The following is an 18,479-nucleotide window of genomic DNA, read 5'->3' as shown; positions in this document are numbered from 1 at the left end:
CAATTATTTTCTACAATTGGCGTCCCAAGCGTGGGGCCCATCAGCGACCCATGGATCCAGTGGGAGAGGTCCTGACGACAAAGTGAACGACTGCAACGATCGGGAACGCGTCTGTCCGATAGACCCTCGTCTGACAGCCGATCATCCGAACTTCACTGGTTCCGAACAGACCTCTCTCGAGTGATCTACGGTCCTGACTGGGAACCATCAGGAGTGCCGCGAGGATAACGAAGAAGAGAGGACGATCGGGCGCTGGATTCGGAAGACAGGAAACTGTCCATGCGGTCCGGGTAAGGTCGTGTAACCACGACAAGTCGCGAAATATTTGCTTGATTGCTTGTTTGTTTAAAAATACTAGTATTGCTCTTTTTATTTATTTGGAGATTCACTGTCTGCAAACGGAGAAACAACGGGCTCTCTCTTTGCAGGCAGTGGAGGATAGGTAGGGCAGCAGCCGTGCTTATTTTTTTCTCCCCCACTCAATAATCACTTGAAACTGAACTGTTGTTCGCAAAACTTTTGTTTCCTGGAGATTCCCTGTCTGCAAACAGGGAAGAGACCACCCTTTTTGCAGATAGTGAAAAGGGTAGGTAACGCAGATCTTTGCGGACCTACTCATTCTCCCCATTGTTATTTATTGGTCTTTTGTTATTTTGATCCATGAGGTATTCACTGCCTGCAAACAACGTAGAATAGAAATATTCTGTCCCGTCTTTGCACCTAGTGATAAGATAGGCAGTGCTGACTTTTTAGTCCCTCGTTACGAGCCGTCATGTCTGTCTTCTCCCCACTGATTGGTAGCCTGTTTAGCCCGGACCGCTTATTAGAGATGGACCATCCAGCCCCACTGGAAGGCACCCCTAATAAGGACATGTTCATGAAGCATGGATTGACCGCTATAGCCTATAGTAAACTATGGCATAAATATACAAAAAAGGGTCAAGAAAGTCAATGGCCCCTGATAGGATCCTTCGATGATGATAAAATAAAAACGCTAGAAACTGCCCTGGGTAAAAACAAGACAACACCTACTATGCTTGACAGCTTCGGCATGTGGCGAAAAGAAACTGAACAACGTAAAAAGAAAACTGAGAGTAGGTTGGAAAAAGAGCTGCGAAAAGCAGCCCACCTAGCTGCTCAGAAACTAGAAAAAGAGATAAAGGAAAGAGAGAAAGCTAAACAGAAACTAGAAATGGAAACACCAAGCCAGTGTCCGGTTAGAACCCCCTCCATGCTCTACCCTGATTTACCCTCGAAACGACAAGCCAACGAGGACTTGCTGTTAGGTCCTCCTATCATCTACATGCCCCCTCCATATGCCCCTTCTCAACCCTTGGCGCAGCACGCGCCACCCCCAGGTACAAACGAAGGTACCGCCACAGCATCGGCCCCAATGGCCTCTGTGCCAGCCGAACCCCTTGTATTAAAACCCGCATCAACAACAACGTTAGACGACCATGAGACTCGAGGGGCTGGCCCTGCAAGAACAAACAGACTAGACAAAGATGAGCGAGCGGGGATCGACAAAATAGCAAGGACACTGGTAGAAAGGAAGGATGATGAAGAGTACATCACAGATATGTTCAGCTCGTATACAGGGAGTCACAGACGACATTTTACCGTACGACTGTGTTATGTCTTGAATGCATACGAGGACCGATATCGAGACAAAGGTCCCGAGAGCCTAAGGACTCTGTACCGGAAGGTCGATATCGGGGATGAGGGCGAGTGTGATGTGTCGGACCTCCTTACGCGTACGCTTGAGGTTTTCCGCCACCTCACTGAACGAAAGCCGGGAGCAAAATCCGCAACCTCCGTAGTGTCCGAACCACAAACCGAGCAATCTAACACCATGATGCCGATACGTGAGGCTGCCCCTTACTGGGTTCCTCCTCGGGGTACAGGGACTCACGATGATGCAAACAACCAAGATGCGAAGGGAAGGGTAGTGTACAACTGGGTCTACCAGCCATGGGACCGGCAAGAGATACTGACATTCCGGAAATCTCTACCCGACCTACGTAAAAACCCCACTGCCTTCTATACTGAATTGGGTACAGCCCTGGGTTCAACGATCATGACCCTGGCTGACATCGACTTGTTCTTCGGGTTATGTCTACCAGCTGATGTGTGGAAGCAAATCCGGAAAGTCGACCACCTTGAGCTGTTTGGACATACCTGGTCACAACTCGATGACCTGGACAAACAACGGGGACCAGGACAAAAGCCGTTGAAATCCATTCTAGACCTCCCAGACAAAATCGTACAGAAATTAAAAACCCTAATCCCAGAAAAGAAAGTGGACTGGTCGATAGTAACAGCCTGTCGCCAAAAACCCCAGGAGGATGTATCGGAATACTTCTCCCGGTTTGAAACGGTGTTCTCCGATTACAGCGGCCAGGACATGACCACTGCAACAGGACACCATCTGTTTGTCCAGAATTATGTTAAGGGCCTATCATCGGAAATCTCACAGAAACTACAGGCCAGCGAGAGTAGTTGGGCAGCCTCCAAACCTACAGCGATTCTCCAAATGGCCCAATATTATGAGCATCAGAAAAATGAAAACGATAGGGCAACAGAGAAAAAGAAGGACTTAAAAGAGAGGGTGATGATTGCCAAATTGCAAGGGGTGACTATAGGACGAGACCAATACCGGGGAAACTACCAGATAAACGTCCCTAAGACTACATTTCCCCAGGACCGCACTGTGACTTCCTACAGTGGACGCACAGACCTTAGAGAAGACCAGTGCGCTTTCTGCAAAGGGACTGGCCATTGGAAATCCCAGTGCCCAGTTCTTCTGGAAATGATCAGAAACAAAGACCCCAGGGATGTAGCAAACGGACCGAGACCTAAGGGACAACAACGAGGGCCCCCAAATGACGCAACTAATGACAGATCAAACAGACAAATACGTTCGATCGACCCCGACAGAACCAATATCAACAATCTGACTATGACGACGCTCACACCTTCGCATAGGACATCCAAGGGCGAGGGAGGGATCCAGTCGAGCTCTATGTTGACCAGCAGGGCCCTTACGTCACTGCTAAGGTCCTGGGTACCAAGTCTCCATTTCTGGTAGACACTGGCGCAACACGTAGTGCGTTATCTAAACGACTGATTCCAAGGGCACCCTTGTCTGGCTCACTCATAACATCGACAGGTTTCGATGGAACGCCCTCCACCAACCCTTTGTCTGCCCCGATTCTCTTTGACGTAGAAAACAACACCACCGACACCACGTTCTTGCTTTCCTCCAATAGCCCTGACGCCATTATGGGACTTGACTTACTGAAACACTTCCGAGCGACGATTAGGTGTTCTCAAGATGGAGTTCGAGTGTTTCTTTACGACAACCCCGTTCTGCTTAGACATTGCTCTCCCCGACACATGTTTTCCATCACCGACGTTGACGCGTCCCTGCTTGACACTCTACCTCCGTATCTGTGGGCCAAAGCGGATTCGGACGTAGGGCGTATGTTAATTGACCCAGTGCACATTACTGTCCGACCAGACGCAACACTCCCAAAACTCCCACAATATCGGATATCGCCAGAGGGCGAGAAGGCATTGGTAATGATTATCCAGTCACTGATAGACGCAGGAGTGGTAGAGGAAGTGGTTAGCAACGTTTGCAACAGCCCTATCTTGCCCATTATCAAGAAGCAGGGAGAGGGAGATGAGAAAGCATACCGTTTCATCATCGACCTCCGAGAGATCAACAAAGTGGTGGTACCCCAGTACCCTGTGGTCTCAGACATCACCACCATCCTGACCTTGATTCCATGACCCAAGCCATTGGCCCTAAGCAACGACCGTGCGCTTACTTCTCTGCCACTCTTGACCCTGTCGCCAGAGCCTTGCCTGCCTGCCTTCGAGCTGTAGCTGCTGCTGCAGTCTCTATCCGACAGAGTGAGGGGATTGTACTCTCGAATTCCCTCACGGTACTGGTACCCCATGCAGTCGACACCCTCCTGAACCAAACCAAGACGCAACATCTGACGAGTGCACGACTGACTGGATACGAACTGACCTTGCTTGCCCCCCATATCACCCTGAAAAGATGCACCACACTGAACCCAGCAACTCTGTTACCCTTGCCAGAGAACGATCCCAATGTGCACCCCGTACATGACTGCGTGACTCTTACGGACGAACAGACCAGGAGTAGGGTCGATCTCAGAGACACGGCTTTCCCTGACCCCGACGGGGAGCTGTGGGTGGACGGTTCTTGCATCAAACTCCCCGATGGTACCACTTCCGCTGCCTATGCAGTCACCACGGCTCGAACTGTAGTAGAAACAGCCCGCATCGCCCAGCGATCTGCCCAGGCAGCGGAACTGATTGCTTTGACGCGAGCCTGCATCCTGGCAACAGGAACCACAGCGAACATTTACACCGACAGCCAGTATGCCTTCGGGGTGGTTCACCATTTTGGGCTCCTCTGGAGGGAGAGAGGATTCTTGACCTCACACGGCACACCCATTTTGCACGGGGATCTAGTCTCCGCCTTAATTGAAGCTGTCCTCCTCCCCAACAAACTTGCCGTTATCAAATGCCAGGCACACAAGAAAGTGACAGACATTATTGGACAGGGAAATGCACTAGCCGACATCACCGCCCGAACGACAGCTGAAAATAGAACGACAACACATATGTACGTGACCAGGTCACAAGCAGAAAACTGGACTGACGCCAAGGACACAATTAGAGACATACAAACGACTAGCACACAACACGAATTGACTGAATGGACACGGGTGGGATTGAAAGACGATGAAGGCTGCTGGCGGACAAAAGACACGAACAGATGGTTGCTACCTGATTCGTACTTGATTCCCATATTAACCATGGCACACTCCCCTGCCCACATAGGATCAGCCCCCCATGATCGAACTTGTCTCCAGGGTTTGGCACAATGACAAGATCCCAGATTCCGCCAAACGCCTGGTCCAACAATGCTTAATATGCCTGCAACACAACCCCGGGAAAGGAACTGTAGTACCCCGGGGGGGATTTGGGGTCCCAAACCACCCATTTGAAGTCCTGCAGATGGACTACATCCAGCTAGACAGATGCCAAGGCCTGAAATATGTACTCGTCGTGGTGTGCGCATTTAGCAAGTGGGTGGAAGCATATCCAACCCGTGACAACACCGCTATGGCCACTGCAAAGGTTCTGTTAAAGGAGTTTTTCCCCCGTTATGGCCTCTGCCGTGTTTTATGGAGTGATAATGGCCCCCACTTTGTAGCCAACGTTATCCAGCTCATCCTAAATGGGCTGGGTATTAAACAGAAATTCCACGCAGTCTTCCACCCTCAATCTGCTGGGCTTGTCGAACGACACAATGCCACACTAAAGCTTAAACTGGCCAAAATAGTGGCTACGACGGGCCTGAAATGGCCAGACGCCCTCCCATTGGCATTGCTATCGATGCGCTCTACCCCCACCCGACATCACTTAACCCCTTATGAAGTTGTCTTCGGTCGACCCATGAGCGTCTGGTCTGCCCCGAAACCAACTTCCATTCATGACGTTCCGGATGTCCTAATGTCTGATTATCTGTACAAATTGACTGAAACTTTGTCTGTCCTTCATCAGCAGGTGCAGCAGGCCATCCCCGATGCTTCCAGGGGTCCGGGTCACGCCATCCAGCCGGGGGACTTCGTGCTGATCCGAAATTTTCAGCGATCAAAGAGTCTGGAACCCCGGTGGACGGGCCCCTGGCAAGTGCTGATCACCACTCGGACCGCACTTCGAGTGGAGGGGAAGAAACACTGGCTGCACGCTCATCACTGCAAAAAGGTCTCTCCAGCCCTGGCCACGACAGACACCGTCAACACCCAAGAAGAGCTCCTGAACCAGGACCGACCATCGTTGAACTGCTACCCTGATACTGAGACACTTGAACTTTCAAAACATCCTGACCCCACTGTGCCATCTCGAGAAGGGTATTTCCTGCGTCGAAAGGAGGGAGCTTCGGCTAAGTAGGCCACGGACTAGGTTAAAGGATCTCAGAACGGTGACCCAAACTACCAAGGGTTACCTGGAGAGAAGCTAAAACTAAGTCTGTGGTCCTGCCCACTACCGAGCACCTTGAAGACGAAGATGATGGAAGCGCCAGATAAGAAGATGATGGAAGCGCCAAATAAGAAGCCGACGGAGACAGCAGGAAATACCCACTACAGAAATCCGAGAATAGACAGACTCCATAGCTCAAAGACAATTGCACTCTTCATCGTAATCCTCCTCTGTTTTCTCCTCATGACTACGCTCTGGATTATGGAAGAACACGCACCTGCTCACGAAACATTCCTAACCACTGCTCAGCCTACCACCATGAAGGAACATTATCTAATTTCGCTCTCTCCTCAACTAAGAGAGAGGCGAAAGGAGTTTTGGAACAACTCTTTCGTGCAGCTACTTCACCAGCACAATCTTGCCACCAATACCACCAACTGCTGGATCTGTGGGTTGCTACCCCATGCCACTGGACATTCAATACCATTCATCCCTTCACCCTTCTCTGTCCACGGCTCCTGCCTTGCCTGGCTGATCCTCCAGCAAGAGAGCTATACGGGCAATGCCACCTCCAGCAGAACTGCAGCACATTCTTCTCATGGGGCCGGGCGAAACAAGACAAAGACACACTTCTGCCCGCTGACTCCCAGCGACTCGATCCAAATGGACATCCCGGCCAAAGAGCGAATCGAAATGCAGGTGTTCAACAATCCAACCAGACCCACCTTCTCCTATCTGCGGAAACGAACGGCTGCCACTCTGACTGTGGCCCTGACGGTCATCAACGTCACAGGCCACATGTGTGTAGAAGGACTTGGGACACAGCTGGTGGGTCGCAGCGCTTGCCGCTTTACCAGCACTCTGGATTCCACGGATCCACCTTCCTTTGTGTCATCCCCAAACATGTACTTCATCTGCGGCACGAAGGCCTACACCTGGCTCCCCAAAGGCTGGGGGGGCACTTGCTACATCTCCTTCGTCCTTCCTCCGACTTATGTAGCCCCAGCGAATCACCACCGGCAAAAACGAGCCAAAGACATTGAACAAGCCGACTCAACAGGGGCGCAGTTCCTCGATGCTATGAAAGGACTCGTCCCCCTCTGGGGCCCGATGGCAAACAGCCGTGCCATCCGACATTTGACTCAGGCAGTCGAGACAACCATGAACATCACAGCGGGCATCTTTGCCAACAACACTGCCGAGCTCCAAGCGGTCCGTTTGGTGGCTCTGCAGAACCGCCTCGTTCTAGATGTGGTTCTGGCGGACCGTGGAGGAGCATGCCGCATTATTGGGTCCAGCTGTTGTACATACATACCGGACAACTCACCCTCAGTGTACAAAGCCATCGAACATCTTCACAGACTCTCTTCGGAAGTTCACCAAGAGCAAGAAGAATGGTCGCTTGGTGGTTGGTTCTGGGACACCGTCAAAAGCTGGGGCTGGAGACTGCTCACCATTATCCTGATTCCCGTAGTTGTAATATGTGGCCTATGCTTAGGAATTCAATGTTTGCCACCTATGTGTTCTTTATGTGCGAGTTGTATTTTTCCCAAAACTGTGGACATTGGAAGCGAACATATGAGAGCATTGTATGATACCGAAGTTAGGAATTTGATGAAAATTGACATTGAGTAAGCAAGTTGGCTAGATATGTTGAAAAGGGAGGACTGTTGAAAGTAGGCTGAAACCGTCAACATTATCGGCGCCCTCTTGCTCTCCTTAACCTTTTTGTGCGCGTAAAACAGCCGCCATTTTGAACACCATGGCTTCCCTGCTCCCGCCGAGAGCCAGCGCGCCTCTCTCCCACTCCTAACTTCGCCGGCATCCCCCGCATACCGACAACCCCCCTGCCTGCACCTGCCGCGAATCATAAAAACCCCTCTTCAGCGCGGCTCTGCGCCAGGCCCTCGTCCTGTTCCCAGCGCGACACCTCCCTTCTTCCCATTTATGATCCCCGGCCCTTTGATGCAAACCCCTTTTCCCCGTGTGCCCGTTTGTCTTCCCCGTTCCCAGGCCGACACCCAGCTCTGCCGATACCAATCCCTTGCCCCTCCCCGTACAATAGAAAGCTTCCCTCCTCAAAGGACCCCCGAGATGATCAAAGCCCCCCCCATCCCACGAGATCCGATCGAAACCCACACACTCCGTGGATCGGCGGAATATCCAGCTGCGCGATGATCATCACCTGTTGTGAACGGGGCGGGGACTTCCACTGTAATCTTGCGTGGGAACGGGCTGGGAAGGGGGGGATTCTAAGGATGTCTTTCCGTACATCAAAGTATCGACGAAAATGTGTTACATGCAATAAACAGATAAACGTGTGTATAAGAGGCCAGGCCTCAGGGATGCAGTTAGAGCACCTCAGAACGATACCTTCTGTCCGTTTCGTTGTGTTCTCCTCCGGAGAGAATAAAAACCTTGTTTCCTGCCTTCCAGTCTCCAGCGCCTGCCTCTTCAATAGTTTAACTTCTTTGTGGGTTCAAGAGGTGACACCGCCGGGCAAATACTTAAGGATCTTATATTCTGGTTGGTAGTGCCCCCCAATTATTTTCTACACAGCCTACTGAAACAAATCTAGGAGTGTGGTTGAAAAGTACCTGTTGAACTTTCTTCTTTCAATTTGGACAGCATACACGCTTTAATTTCCAGACCAATAGCCTTTGCCAAAGGAGGAGGCACAGCATTACCAACCTGAAAGGAAAAAAACAATATGAAGCACAACAGAAGGTTTAGGGGTTATGTGGTATAGCTGTTTAAGAGCTTTCGGGAGCTTTTTTAAACAATTGCAATAGAAACACTAGTAAAGTCACCTCTAATTATGGTTTTGCAGCTTGAAACTCATCTAGATTCATATGCTTAGCACAATCCCAGCATCTATTGGTTGGTTCTGGAAGTGTTCGGGAAACTCAAACTCTTGATTGCGGTTCAGGTCTACGTGGGCAGAGTCCCTATGACTTGCAATGCCACAATTCCTACATACTTACCATCATTTTTTATTTTTTTCTTTACCTCTTCCACGAACCACCTGTTCAGGTGAGGCGGATGGGTCACATGTGAATCTAGAAGAGCTTCAAGCTACAAAACTAATGAACTTTTTTTTTGCAGCATTAAATCTAGTCTAGAGTCATATGCCTTGCACCAATAATGTAGCGGTGTAGGAAGCTGGCTCTGTATATACCATACCCAAGTATGCTATAGTGTACACAGAATCCAGTGGATCCCTAAAGTCTTACAGAGGGGAAAGTAGATACCTTACTCTATTTGTAGTAGTGTGGGCTAGCAGTAAGGCTTTACCAAAGGGTAGTGTTAAGCATTTATTGTACACACAGGCAAGAAATTATGTCACACTCAAAGACTGAACTCTGACCAATATGTTTTGTATAAAAATATATTAGTTTTATTTCTAGAACCAAGCAGGACTTGGCACAGGAAAGTAGAATAGAACTTTGCAAGAATACAGTTGAATGCAATTGGTTGTTACAGGTAGGTCAAATGTTCAGAAACAGTTGAAAGTACTGTAGTTACTTTGTGAGTATTAGTTAAATTATTTTCCAGATTACTTTTCTTACTCAGTGTGGTATGTCTACATACCACAACCAATTTTATTACGTACCTTTATCCAGGAAAGGTCTATCAAAACACACTTTTCAAAAGTAGACAATGCATTGTAATGAAGACAGGGGGTGCTCGAAGTCACACTGTTTGCGGGTAGGTAAATCAGTTGCAGGGGCCAAGTTTTGGGAGTTAGCGCAAGCAAAGGTGGAAGGGGTGGGCACAGAGCAGCACCAGACAGCAGCAGCACAGGGGTGGCCGGGTGCAGGGTATAAATACAGCGTCGGGCGCCCAATACTGTTCAATGGAGAACTTGCTTCGGACAAACAGGCTGCAGGCATCTGATCGAGGCTGTAGGATGGAGACCAGTGGCATCGGAGGTAAGTGGAGATGTAGGGGGTCGTAGGGGCACTGTGTTCAGCTCACAGGCCCAGGGAATGAGCAGTGACGCCTCTGAGCAGGATGTGCATGGTTTCTAGTCCTAGAGAGCAGAGGCTGTCCACCCAGGGGCCCAGAAACATGCCTGGTGGTGGCAGCAGGCTTCCCGCCTACAGCCAGTCTGACCAAAACAGGGCTGGTTCTCAGGGGGCACCTCAGAGGTGCCCTCCGAGAACATGGTACAATATATCCCACACTAGCATCAGTGTGGGTTTATTGAAAAAGAGTAGTTTACTACCAAACGCTCATGGCTTCAGAGAAGCCATCATAGTGCTGGGGAAACTAGAGTTTGAGCTTCCAGTCCATGTACTTTCTTTGGCTTCCCTGGCACCTATAAAATCTTAGATAGACCTTCAATATTGTAGGGTCATATCCACTCATGAAGATTTGCCCACACCTGTGGTATAGTGCACCTTCCTTACGGCTGGAAGGCCTTCAAGGGGCAACTTACCTATACTTCAGGCAGTACTAGTTGGCATGTCACACAGGCAGTGTGCCATGTCGACTTTGCCTGCACCAGGCCATGCATACTGCAATGGCAGTCTGCATGGCCTAGGTGAGGTGTCCCTAGGGGATTCTAAAGTCTCAACGCCCTAGGTAACCACATACCATTTACTAGGGACTTGCATGGACCTGCAGGGCCACTTGTGTTTTAGGGAAGAAGCACTGGCACAGGGGAATTGGAAAGGCAGGGACCCTGTGCACTACATACCAGGCAAAAAGTGGGGGCTAACCATGTCAAAAGAGGCACTCACACCAGCTTTAAGAAGTCCTTTATCTCACCCCTCCCCCTTATACGTGTTGTGACTAGGGTGGGTGGGGAGTGAAGTTAGAGCCACTCTGAAGCCTCAAAGGGAGTTGTGGTTACAGTCCATGGCCTTGAAATTGTCTAGATCCTGGCTGATTTTGGTTTTGTGATGTAAACACTGGTCTTCCTTGCCCCCTTTTAACGGGAAAACTGCCCCTTTTAAAAAGGGAGGTTTAAAGACCGGAAGGTCGACCATGGCATCAGCAGTCTAACTAGACTAGTTTCCTATGAGAGGGTTTGTCAATGACTGAAGACTGTACCTAGTGTTTAAACCCAGATATCCATATCCATGCAGGTCCTCAGGACTGCCCCGGTTCCCACTTGCCTACCTGTTCTATCAGAAGCATCAAAGGCTGACTTCAGGCATCAAATTGCAGTGTCTCTCCCTTTCAATAATGCTCCTATACGGTATTCCACTGGGAGGTGAGAGTCTTCCATGTCTTCCCAGTATTCAACATGTCTATTTAGCAGCTTTCCATCTCCCTTCCAAATGCCTCCATCCTCTTAATGTCCTTATCTGAGGGAAGTCCAATGGATGCAGAGGTAATGGTCTCCACAGCAAGAAAAAGAGCAATCGTGAGTCTGGTGCTACAGGACCCTTGAATATTTTGGGTCCTGCCTTGACCTGAGGACCTGTATCTTCTCTCAGTGGTGTAACTGCCTTGGATGTCACTGCTTTATCAAAAACGAATAGTCTTACCTGTCGGTGTAGTTTTGCAGCTTGAAGATCTTTCTGGATTCACTATGCTGTGCATTATTCCGCGGTCTTGTGGTTGGGTCCGGATTCGTAGTCTTTTCTTTTTTTTTTTTTCGTAGCCCAGGTGGGCGTCACACCTCCTGGGTGTATTTCCGATGACGTCGGCATGCTTCCTGCGGAAGCTCCCACTCTTGGGCGCCATCTTCGGGTTCTTTTTTTCCGGGTTTCTCTCGTTTCCGAAGTAATGGCAATGTTCTTTATTTAGGTGATATTTTACCGCTTTGTACTTTTAAGTTTTTTTAACCACCTCATCTCTCTCCAGCCTCATCTTTCTGGCGGAGGTGGGTGGGTTCGCTAGTGAATCCAGAAAGATCTTCAAGCTTCAAAACTACACCGACAGGTAAGAAAACTATTCGTTTTGCAGCGTGAATCTTTCTGGATTCACTATGCTGTGCATAGATTTTGTAGCGGTTTCTCATTTGTGGCGGCTGGGTGGAAGATGAGCGTTGGCTATTGAATATGTGCTGGAGCACCTTCTGTCCGACTTGTGCTTCCTTGTTCATCTGTATATCCACGCAGTAGTGCTTCGTGAACGTGTGCACCGAAGCCCATGTTGCCGCCAGGCATATGTCCTGTATGGGTGTGTTAGCCAGGAAAGCTATTGTAGCACCCTTTTTCCTAGTGGAGTGGGCACGTGTCCCCTCTGCTAGCTCTTGTCCTGCCCGTTTGTGGCAGAGTTGAATTGTCTGTGCGATCCATCGTGCAATAGTCTTTTTGGTTACTGCTTTTCCCATGAAACTCTTTGCGAATGACACTAAGAACTTTTTTGTCTTCCTGTGTCCCTTCGTCCTCTCAATGTAGTGCATGACTGCCCTTCTGGCGTCCAGGGTGTGCAGAGCTCGCTCTGCGCTAGTTGTTGGTTTTTGGAAAAAACTCGGTATCTGTATGGACTGGTTCATGTGGAATTTGGATACCACCTTCGGCATGAAGTGTGGGTCAGTCCTCATCACAACCCTATCATGGTGTATTTGTATGTAGGGTTCTTGTAGCGTCAGTGCCTGAAGCTCGCTTACTCTGCGTAAGGACGTTATTGCAACCAGGAAAGCTGTTTTCATAGTTAGCATCTTTAGGGAGGCCTTGTGAAGTGGTTCAAAAGGCTCTTTCATGAGTTCCGTTAGGACTATGTTTAAGTTCCATGCAGGTGGCGGCACCCGCTTGGGTGGTGCGATCCTTCTCTCCTTCTAGGAATCTCTTCACCACCTGTGATGTGAAGAAACTCCTGCACGTTTCTCCCCTTGTGTAGGCGACTATCGCTGCCAAGTGAACTCTTAACGAAGATGAGCTAAGGTTCCTCTCCAGCAAGTGTGTCAGGTACTTTAGCACTGTGGAGTCCTTCATTTTATTGTGAAGTCTTTCTTTCGTGCACCACATTGTGAATCTTTTCCATTTCGCAGTGTAGCACTACCGAGTGCTGGGCCTTCGTGCCTCCCGAAGGACCCTCAGGGTGCTTTCTGGCATTCTCAAGTGTGCAAACTCCATGTCCTCAGGAGCCACGCTACTAGGCTTAGGCTCTTTGGCTCTGGTGTAGCACCTCTCCGTTCTGCATGGAGAATAGGTCCTTCCTCTTGCCGAATCTGTGGGGTGCACACTGTCATCTCCATGATCTGCGAGTACCATGTCTGCCTGGCCCACTGTGGCGCGACCAGTATCAGGGTCATGTTGCTCGCTCTGCACTTGCTCAGTACTCTGTGCATCAGTGGTATCGGGGGAAAGGCGTAAGCAAATGTCCTTGACCAATCTATCCATAGGGCATTCCCCAGTGACCTCTCCTCAGGCTGTCTGGATGCAAAGTTTTGGCATTTTGCATTCCGGCGTGTGGCAAACAGGTCCACTGATGGTGTTACCCATCTGTCGAACAGCTGCCTTGTCTCCTGAGCATTGAGCTCCCACTCGTGGGATGCAGATGTCTGTCTGCTGAGCTAATCTGCCTGTATGTTGTCTTTCCCTGGTAGGTGTATGGCTAGCAGGTCTATTTTGAGAGGGATGGCCCATCCATATCTCCTGCGCCAGCGCTGAAAGCGGGGCTGACTGTGTGCCCCCCTGCTTGTTGATGTAGAACATCGTGGTGGTGTTGTCTGTTTGTAGCAGCACCTTGTGTTCGTACAGTCTTGTTTGGAAAGCTTTCAGTGCAAGGAAGATTGTCTTCAATTCTAGGTAATTGATGTGCTTTGCCGCATCTGTTGGCGTCCACGGTCCCCTCACCTTGAGCTCTTCCATCTGAGCGCCCCATCCCTTCAGGGATGAGTCTGTGGTGATGATCACTGTTGGCGTTGGGGGCGTTAGAGGCTTCCCCCTCGTTATGTTCTCCATGGTCCACCATGTCATCTCCTTCTGCACTGCGTGCGTTACAACCACTAGATCCTCCCAACTGCCTGTAGCTTGTGACCATTGCTCCTGTAGCCATTCTTGAATGGGTCTCATGTGGAGACGTACATTCGGTACCAGGTGGATGCATGATGCCATCATCCCCATGATCTTGCTCGCAGTCCTCACTGTCCGAGCTTGTCCCTTCCGGTAGAGGCGAGTTTCTTTCACCAGCGCTCTCGCCCTCTTCTCGTTGGGGAACACCTTGCCCTGTAAGGTGTTGATCTGTGCTCCCAGGAAGATCTTCACTTGTTCCGGCTCCATTGATGATTTCTTCCAATGGATGGAGAACCCCAGGCTTATGAGCGTGCTCGTCACTGTATGTGCGTGCTGCTTGCATTTCTGGTACGAGTTTGCTTTCACCAGCCAGTCGTCTAGGTAAGGGTATACGTGTATTCCTTGCCTTCGTAGGTGCGCTGCGACTGCTGCGAGGCACTTTGTGAAGACCCTCGGTGCTGATTTTAGCCCGAAGGCTAGTGTCGTTAACTGGTAGTGGCTTTCTCCGATGATGAACCTGAGCATATGCTTGTGCTTTCTGTTCATTGGGATGTGCAGGTAGGCGTCTTTGAGGTCTATTGTGACCATGAAGTCCCAGATCTGCAATTGCGGGAGTACCTCTTGCAGGGATGTCATTTTGAATTTGTGTTCTTATGAATTTGTTCAGGAATCTTAGGTCCAGAATGGGTCAAATTGTCTCGTCTACCTTTGGCACCAGGAAGTACGTAGAGTATATTCCTGTGTTTCTTTCCTTGAAGGGTACCCTTTCTATGGCCTGCTTCCGCAGGAGTTCCTTCGCCTCTTCCTGAAGACACTCTAGCTGTTTGCTTGCTAGTTGTCTTTTTGGTTTTCTGCTTGTTGGCCTTCCCTCCAACTCTATGCAGTATCCGAATTGGATGATGTTGAGGATCCATCGGTCTGTTATTTCTCTCCATTCCAGGAGGTAAAATCTTAATCTTCCTCCCACTGGTGTTATGTGGTCGTAGACGTCTATCTTGTCTTGATCCCTCTGTACGTGCTGCCCCCTGGGATCTTTTCTGTGGGTGGGCGTACGGAGTTTTTTGAAGTCACTTAGAAGCGGGCTGCTGTCCCCCTCTTCTAATCTGGCCACGTCCATTTCCTCTCCCTCAAAAGGACTGGCCTCTTTGTTGGTACTGCCAGGACTGCTTCTGCTGACCCTGCGAGTCTGCCTGGTGCATTTGTTGGAAAGCCTGGTGTGATGTATCTGGCTGGTTGCCACCTCTCCCACCAGGCCTCCGTGACGGTGTGCCTCTTTTGCTGCCTCTGAACTACAATGCTCCCATGGACCTTGCAGTTTCGTTATCCTTCAGTTGGCTGAGCTTCTCATCAACTGTTCCGAAAAGCGTGTCGCCGTTGAACGGTGTTCAGGATGCTGTGTTGCACCTCGGGTTTGAAACCTGAGATCCTTAGCCAGGCGTGTCTTTCAGTGACACCCATCATCATGAGCCTGCTAGAGGTGTCTGCTCCATCCAGGGCAGTCTTAAGGCAAGAACTTGCCACGTTCTTCCCTTCTTCAACCAGTTTTTCAGCCTTCTGCCTCGCATCCTGGGGTAGGTCCTTCACCAACTGCCCCAGCTCCTCCATGATCTGGTACATGTGCCTGTTTATCAGGGCGTTTGAGTTAGCCATGCGCCAGTGGGTCGCAGCATTCCGTTCGATCCTTCTGCCCACCAGATCCATCCTTTCGCTCTCCTTATCCGGTGGTGGTCCAGAAGTAGTGGGCACGTACGCCCTCTTCCTTGCTGTGGCCGTGATAATGGAGTCTGCGGAGACCGTGCCCTGAATGTAGGGTGGGTCTTTTGAGGAATGTTTGTATTTCTTCTCTGTTCTGGGAGTTACTGCCTTGCATGTTGCGGGCTCCCTGAATGCTTCCTTCCCCTGTGCCAAGACGCTATCGAGCATTGGCAGGTACTGGCTCCTTGTTTGTGTGGGGAGCAATGTCTCTAGCAGGAAGTCTGCTTTCTGCTTCTCTTAGTCGAGCTTGAGCTTGAGCGCCGCTGCGGCAGACCTTATCACCGAGTTGTAGGCCCCGATGTCCGGCGGCGAGGGCCTCGAGGGATACATGTCGACCGCCTCCTCCGGGCTGTCGGTCTCGACATCCAGGTAATCCACCTCCTGTAGGTCAGAGGGGGCAGACTCAGCGTCCGTCCTGCTGTCCTCTTCCTCCCCATAGTTGTAACTATCGTAGGGATTCTCTTACTCCTCCTGGTCGTCAACCACTTCGACGTCCGGGTCTTGCTCTTCGGCGACCTCTTCTTCCTCCTCGACCACTTGTGGCTTGGTCTTGTGAGGGATCGTGAAGGCTTTCATCTTTGCGTCGAATTCTTTCTTTCGCTGCACGAGGTTTTCCATTTCGGCCTCAAGGCGCCTTCTCTTTTTCTCCATCTCGGCCGCGTGTTCAGCGTAGATTGGTTCTCTTCGGCGGTTGGTTCGGCGCCAAGCCTTTCGGTGCCGAAGTTTGACGTCGAACCGGCTTTTGGGTCTCTGGTCGGCATCGGCATTTTAGGGTCCTTGTCCCTCGGGGTCGATCGGTCCTTTTCGGGGACGATTTTCGACGACTTCTGCTGTTCAACAGCTCTCGGCGCCGGGGACTCCTTCTCAGAGGATCCGCTGGGCCTGTGAGTACTCGTGGACGCCTGGTTTTTCAGCGACGGCGCTTTCGGGGCCTTGCCCTCGTTTTTTCGAGACTGAGTCTCTCGGGTTCTTGGGGGCCGGAGAGTCTCCTACCTTATCAGAAGTCTTCGTGTAATCGGTCTCTACGACCGTGTAGCTGTCCTCTTCGGCGGCAGCGTGGTCCTCTTCCTCTGAAGATATCCCCAGCTCGTAGAGGGACAGAGTCGGGGCCTTCCCCTGCAGGGTGGCGTGCGCTACCCTCTGCCTTTCTCACACGAAGGGTCTTCGGGGCGAAGGCGGAGCAGACGTTGCAGTCCTCGCTTTCGTGATTGACCGGTATACAAAGGTTGCATACCGGTTGCTGGTCCTTCTGCGCGTACTTGTGGTGGCAGTTACGGCAGAACTTGAACGGCGTGTTGTCCATCATCGAGCGCTCAGGGCCTCCCTGGTCGCGTGTTCGTCGAGGATCTCGATGAATTCGCCGCCTTTTCCTTTGCGGACTCCTCGATGAAGTCCCCTGGAGTCTTCAGATGACTTTCCTTTGTGATTTCTGAATTTTCCTTTCTTCTTTCTCCAAAAATGTCTGGAGCCCAAACGGGAACGACCCAGACCCGACTACGGAAAAAAAGAATCTGAAGATGGCGCCCAAGAGTGGGAGCTTCTGCAGGAAGCATGCAGACGTCACCGGAAATACACCCAGGAGGTGTGACGCCGACGCCCACCTGGGCTACGAAAAAAATAAAAATAAATGACTACGAATCCGGACCCAACCACAAGACCGCGGAATAATGCACAGCATAGTGAATCCAGAAAGATTCACGCTGCAAAACCTAATATTCCTGTTGCATAATGCTGTGGTACATGGGAAAATACTGGTTCCTCTTATACGACTAAGTGTCTCAAGGAGAAAAAAGGTCTCCTTTTCCATCTCTACTCCAAAGATCTCAGCAGCCTACTTTACTACAAGCGGATACACTGAGATAGTGCGAAAGCCTTCAAGGATAGGACTTTACCACCTTCAATAGGAGTCAGTTTCTGTCCTACAGCATTTCCCCTCTGTGGGTCCTCTATCCCTAGATACTCATGGATTCCTAAAAACGCCTTTCTGCACAAAATTCTCAAAAGACATTTTTTTCTCTATGTCCCATCCCTGTACCTTTTCCCTAGAGGGCACCTTTCTACTACCCTTTTTGCGATTGATCATCCTCAGATTGAGGCACTGCCTTTTGGCATCTCCTTCCCTGTAGCATAGAAGTACTCTGAGCTCCTTCTACTTAGTTTCCTCAGCGTCAAAGGCTTTGACTTCAGCGACAGGCATGGCTCAAAGAACTAGTCTTTAGTGTCCGTCATATCGGACTGCATTGTCGTGACAAATAAGGTGTTTTTCGGGCATGCAACACTGTATTTACGTTATCGACGAGGAGTTCAAATTCTGAAAACTTGCACCGTCTAGATGCTCGCCATGGGTCGCCGCCTAGTAACCACAAACATTTCTTCCATCAACTGTGCACCCCCTTCTTTGCTTCTCCAACTCAGACATGCCTGCATTGTCTGTTTGTCCAATGTACCTGAAGTTTGTCCTGGTCGACCAGTGTTTTTTGTTAAAAAAAAAAAAATAAAAAGCACAGGACACAGCCCTTCGATTTATAGTCTGGAGGCAAACAGAAAAAACAGACTGGATGTTTATTGTTGAAGGAGAAAAGTTGGTTGCAATTAAGGCATAGTTTGAAGCACATACTCTAGCAGGGTATCTAGAGTGAGAAAGTACCATCTTTCTTGCATTGGGTGCCCTGGGCGCCTGCCAACCAGGTGCCCAGGGCCTGTGTTCCTTCCCTAAAGCTGTATTGACACAACCCAATTGGCATTTCTGGCCACCTATTAGCCCCTAGTAAATGGTACCCT

At 50.1% G+C, this 18,479-nt stretch overlaps 1 protein-coding gene across 1 annotated transcript in view; it reads right to left on the bottom strand.

Moving 5' to 3' along the window:
- The window catches only part of DNMT1 (DNA methyltransferase 1), a 104,374-nt gene that overhangs the window by 18,041 nt on the left and 67,854 nt on the right, over positions 1-18,479 (bottom strand). Inside the window, exon 33 of the mRNA XM_078689239.1 lies at positions 8,625-8,718. Within this exon, the coding sequence (XP_078545365.1) occupies positions 8,625-8,718 (94 nt within the window). The remainder of the gene's footprint in view (positions 1-8,624; positions 8,719-18,479) is intronic.

Source organism: Lissotriton helveticus, chromosome 1_1 (assembly GCF_964261635.1).
Source record: "Lissotriton helveticus chromosome 1_1, aLisHel1.1, whole genome shotgun sequence".
NCBI lineage: Eukaryota > Metazoa > Chordata > Amphibia > Caudata > Salamandridae > Lissotriton > Lissotriton helveticus.
This window is presented reverse-complemented; position numbering and strand designations above follow the sequence as displayed.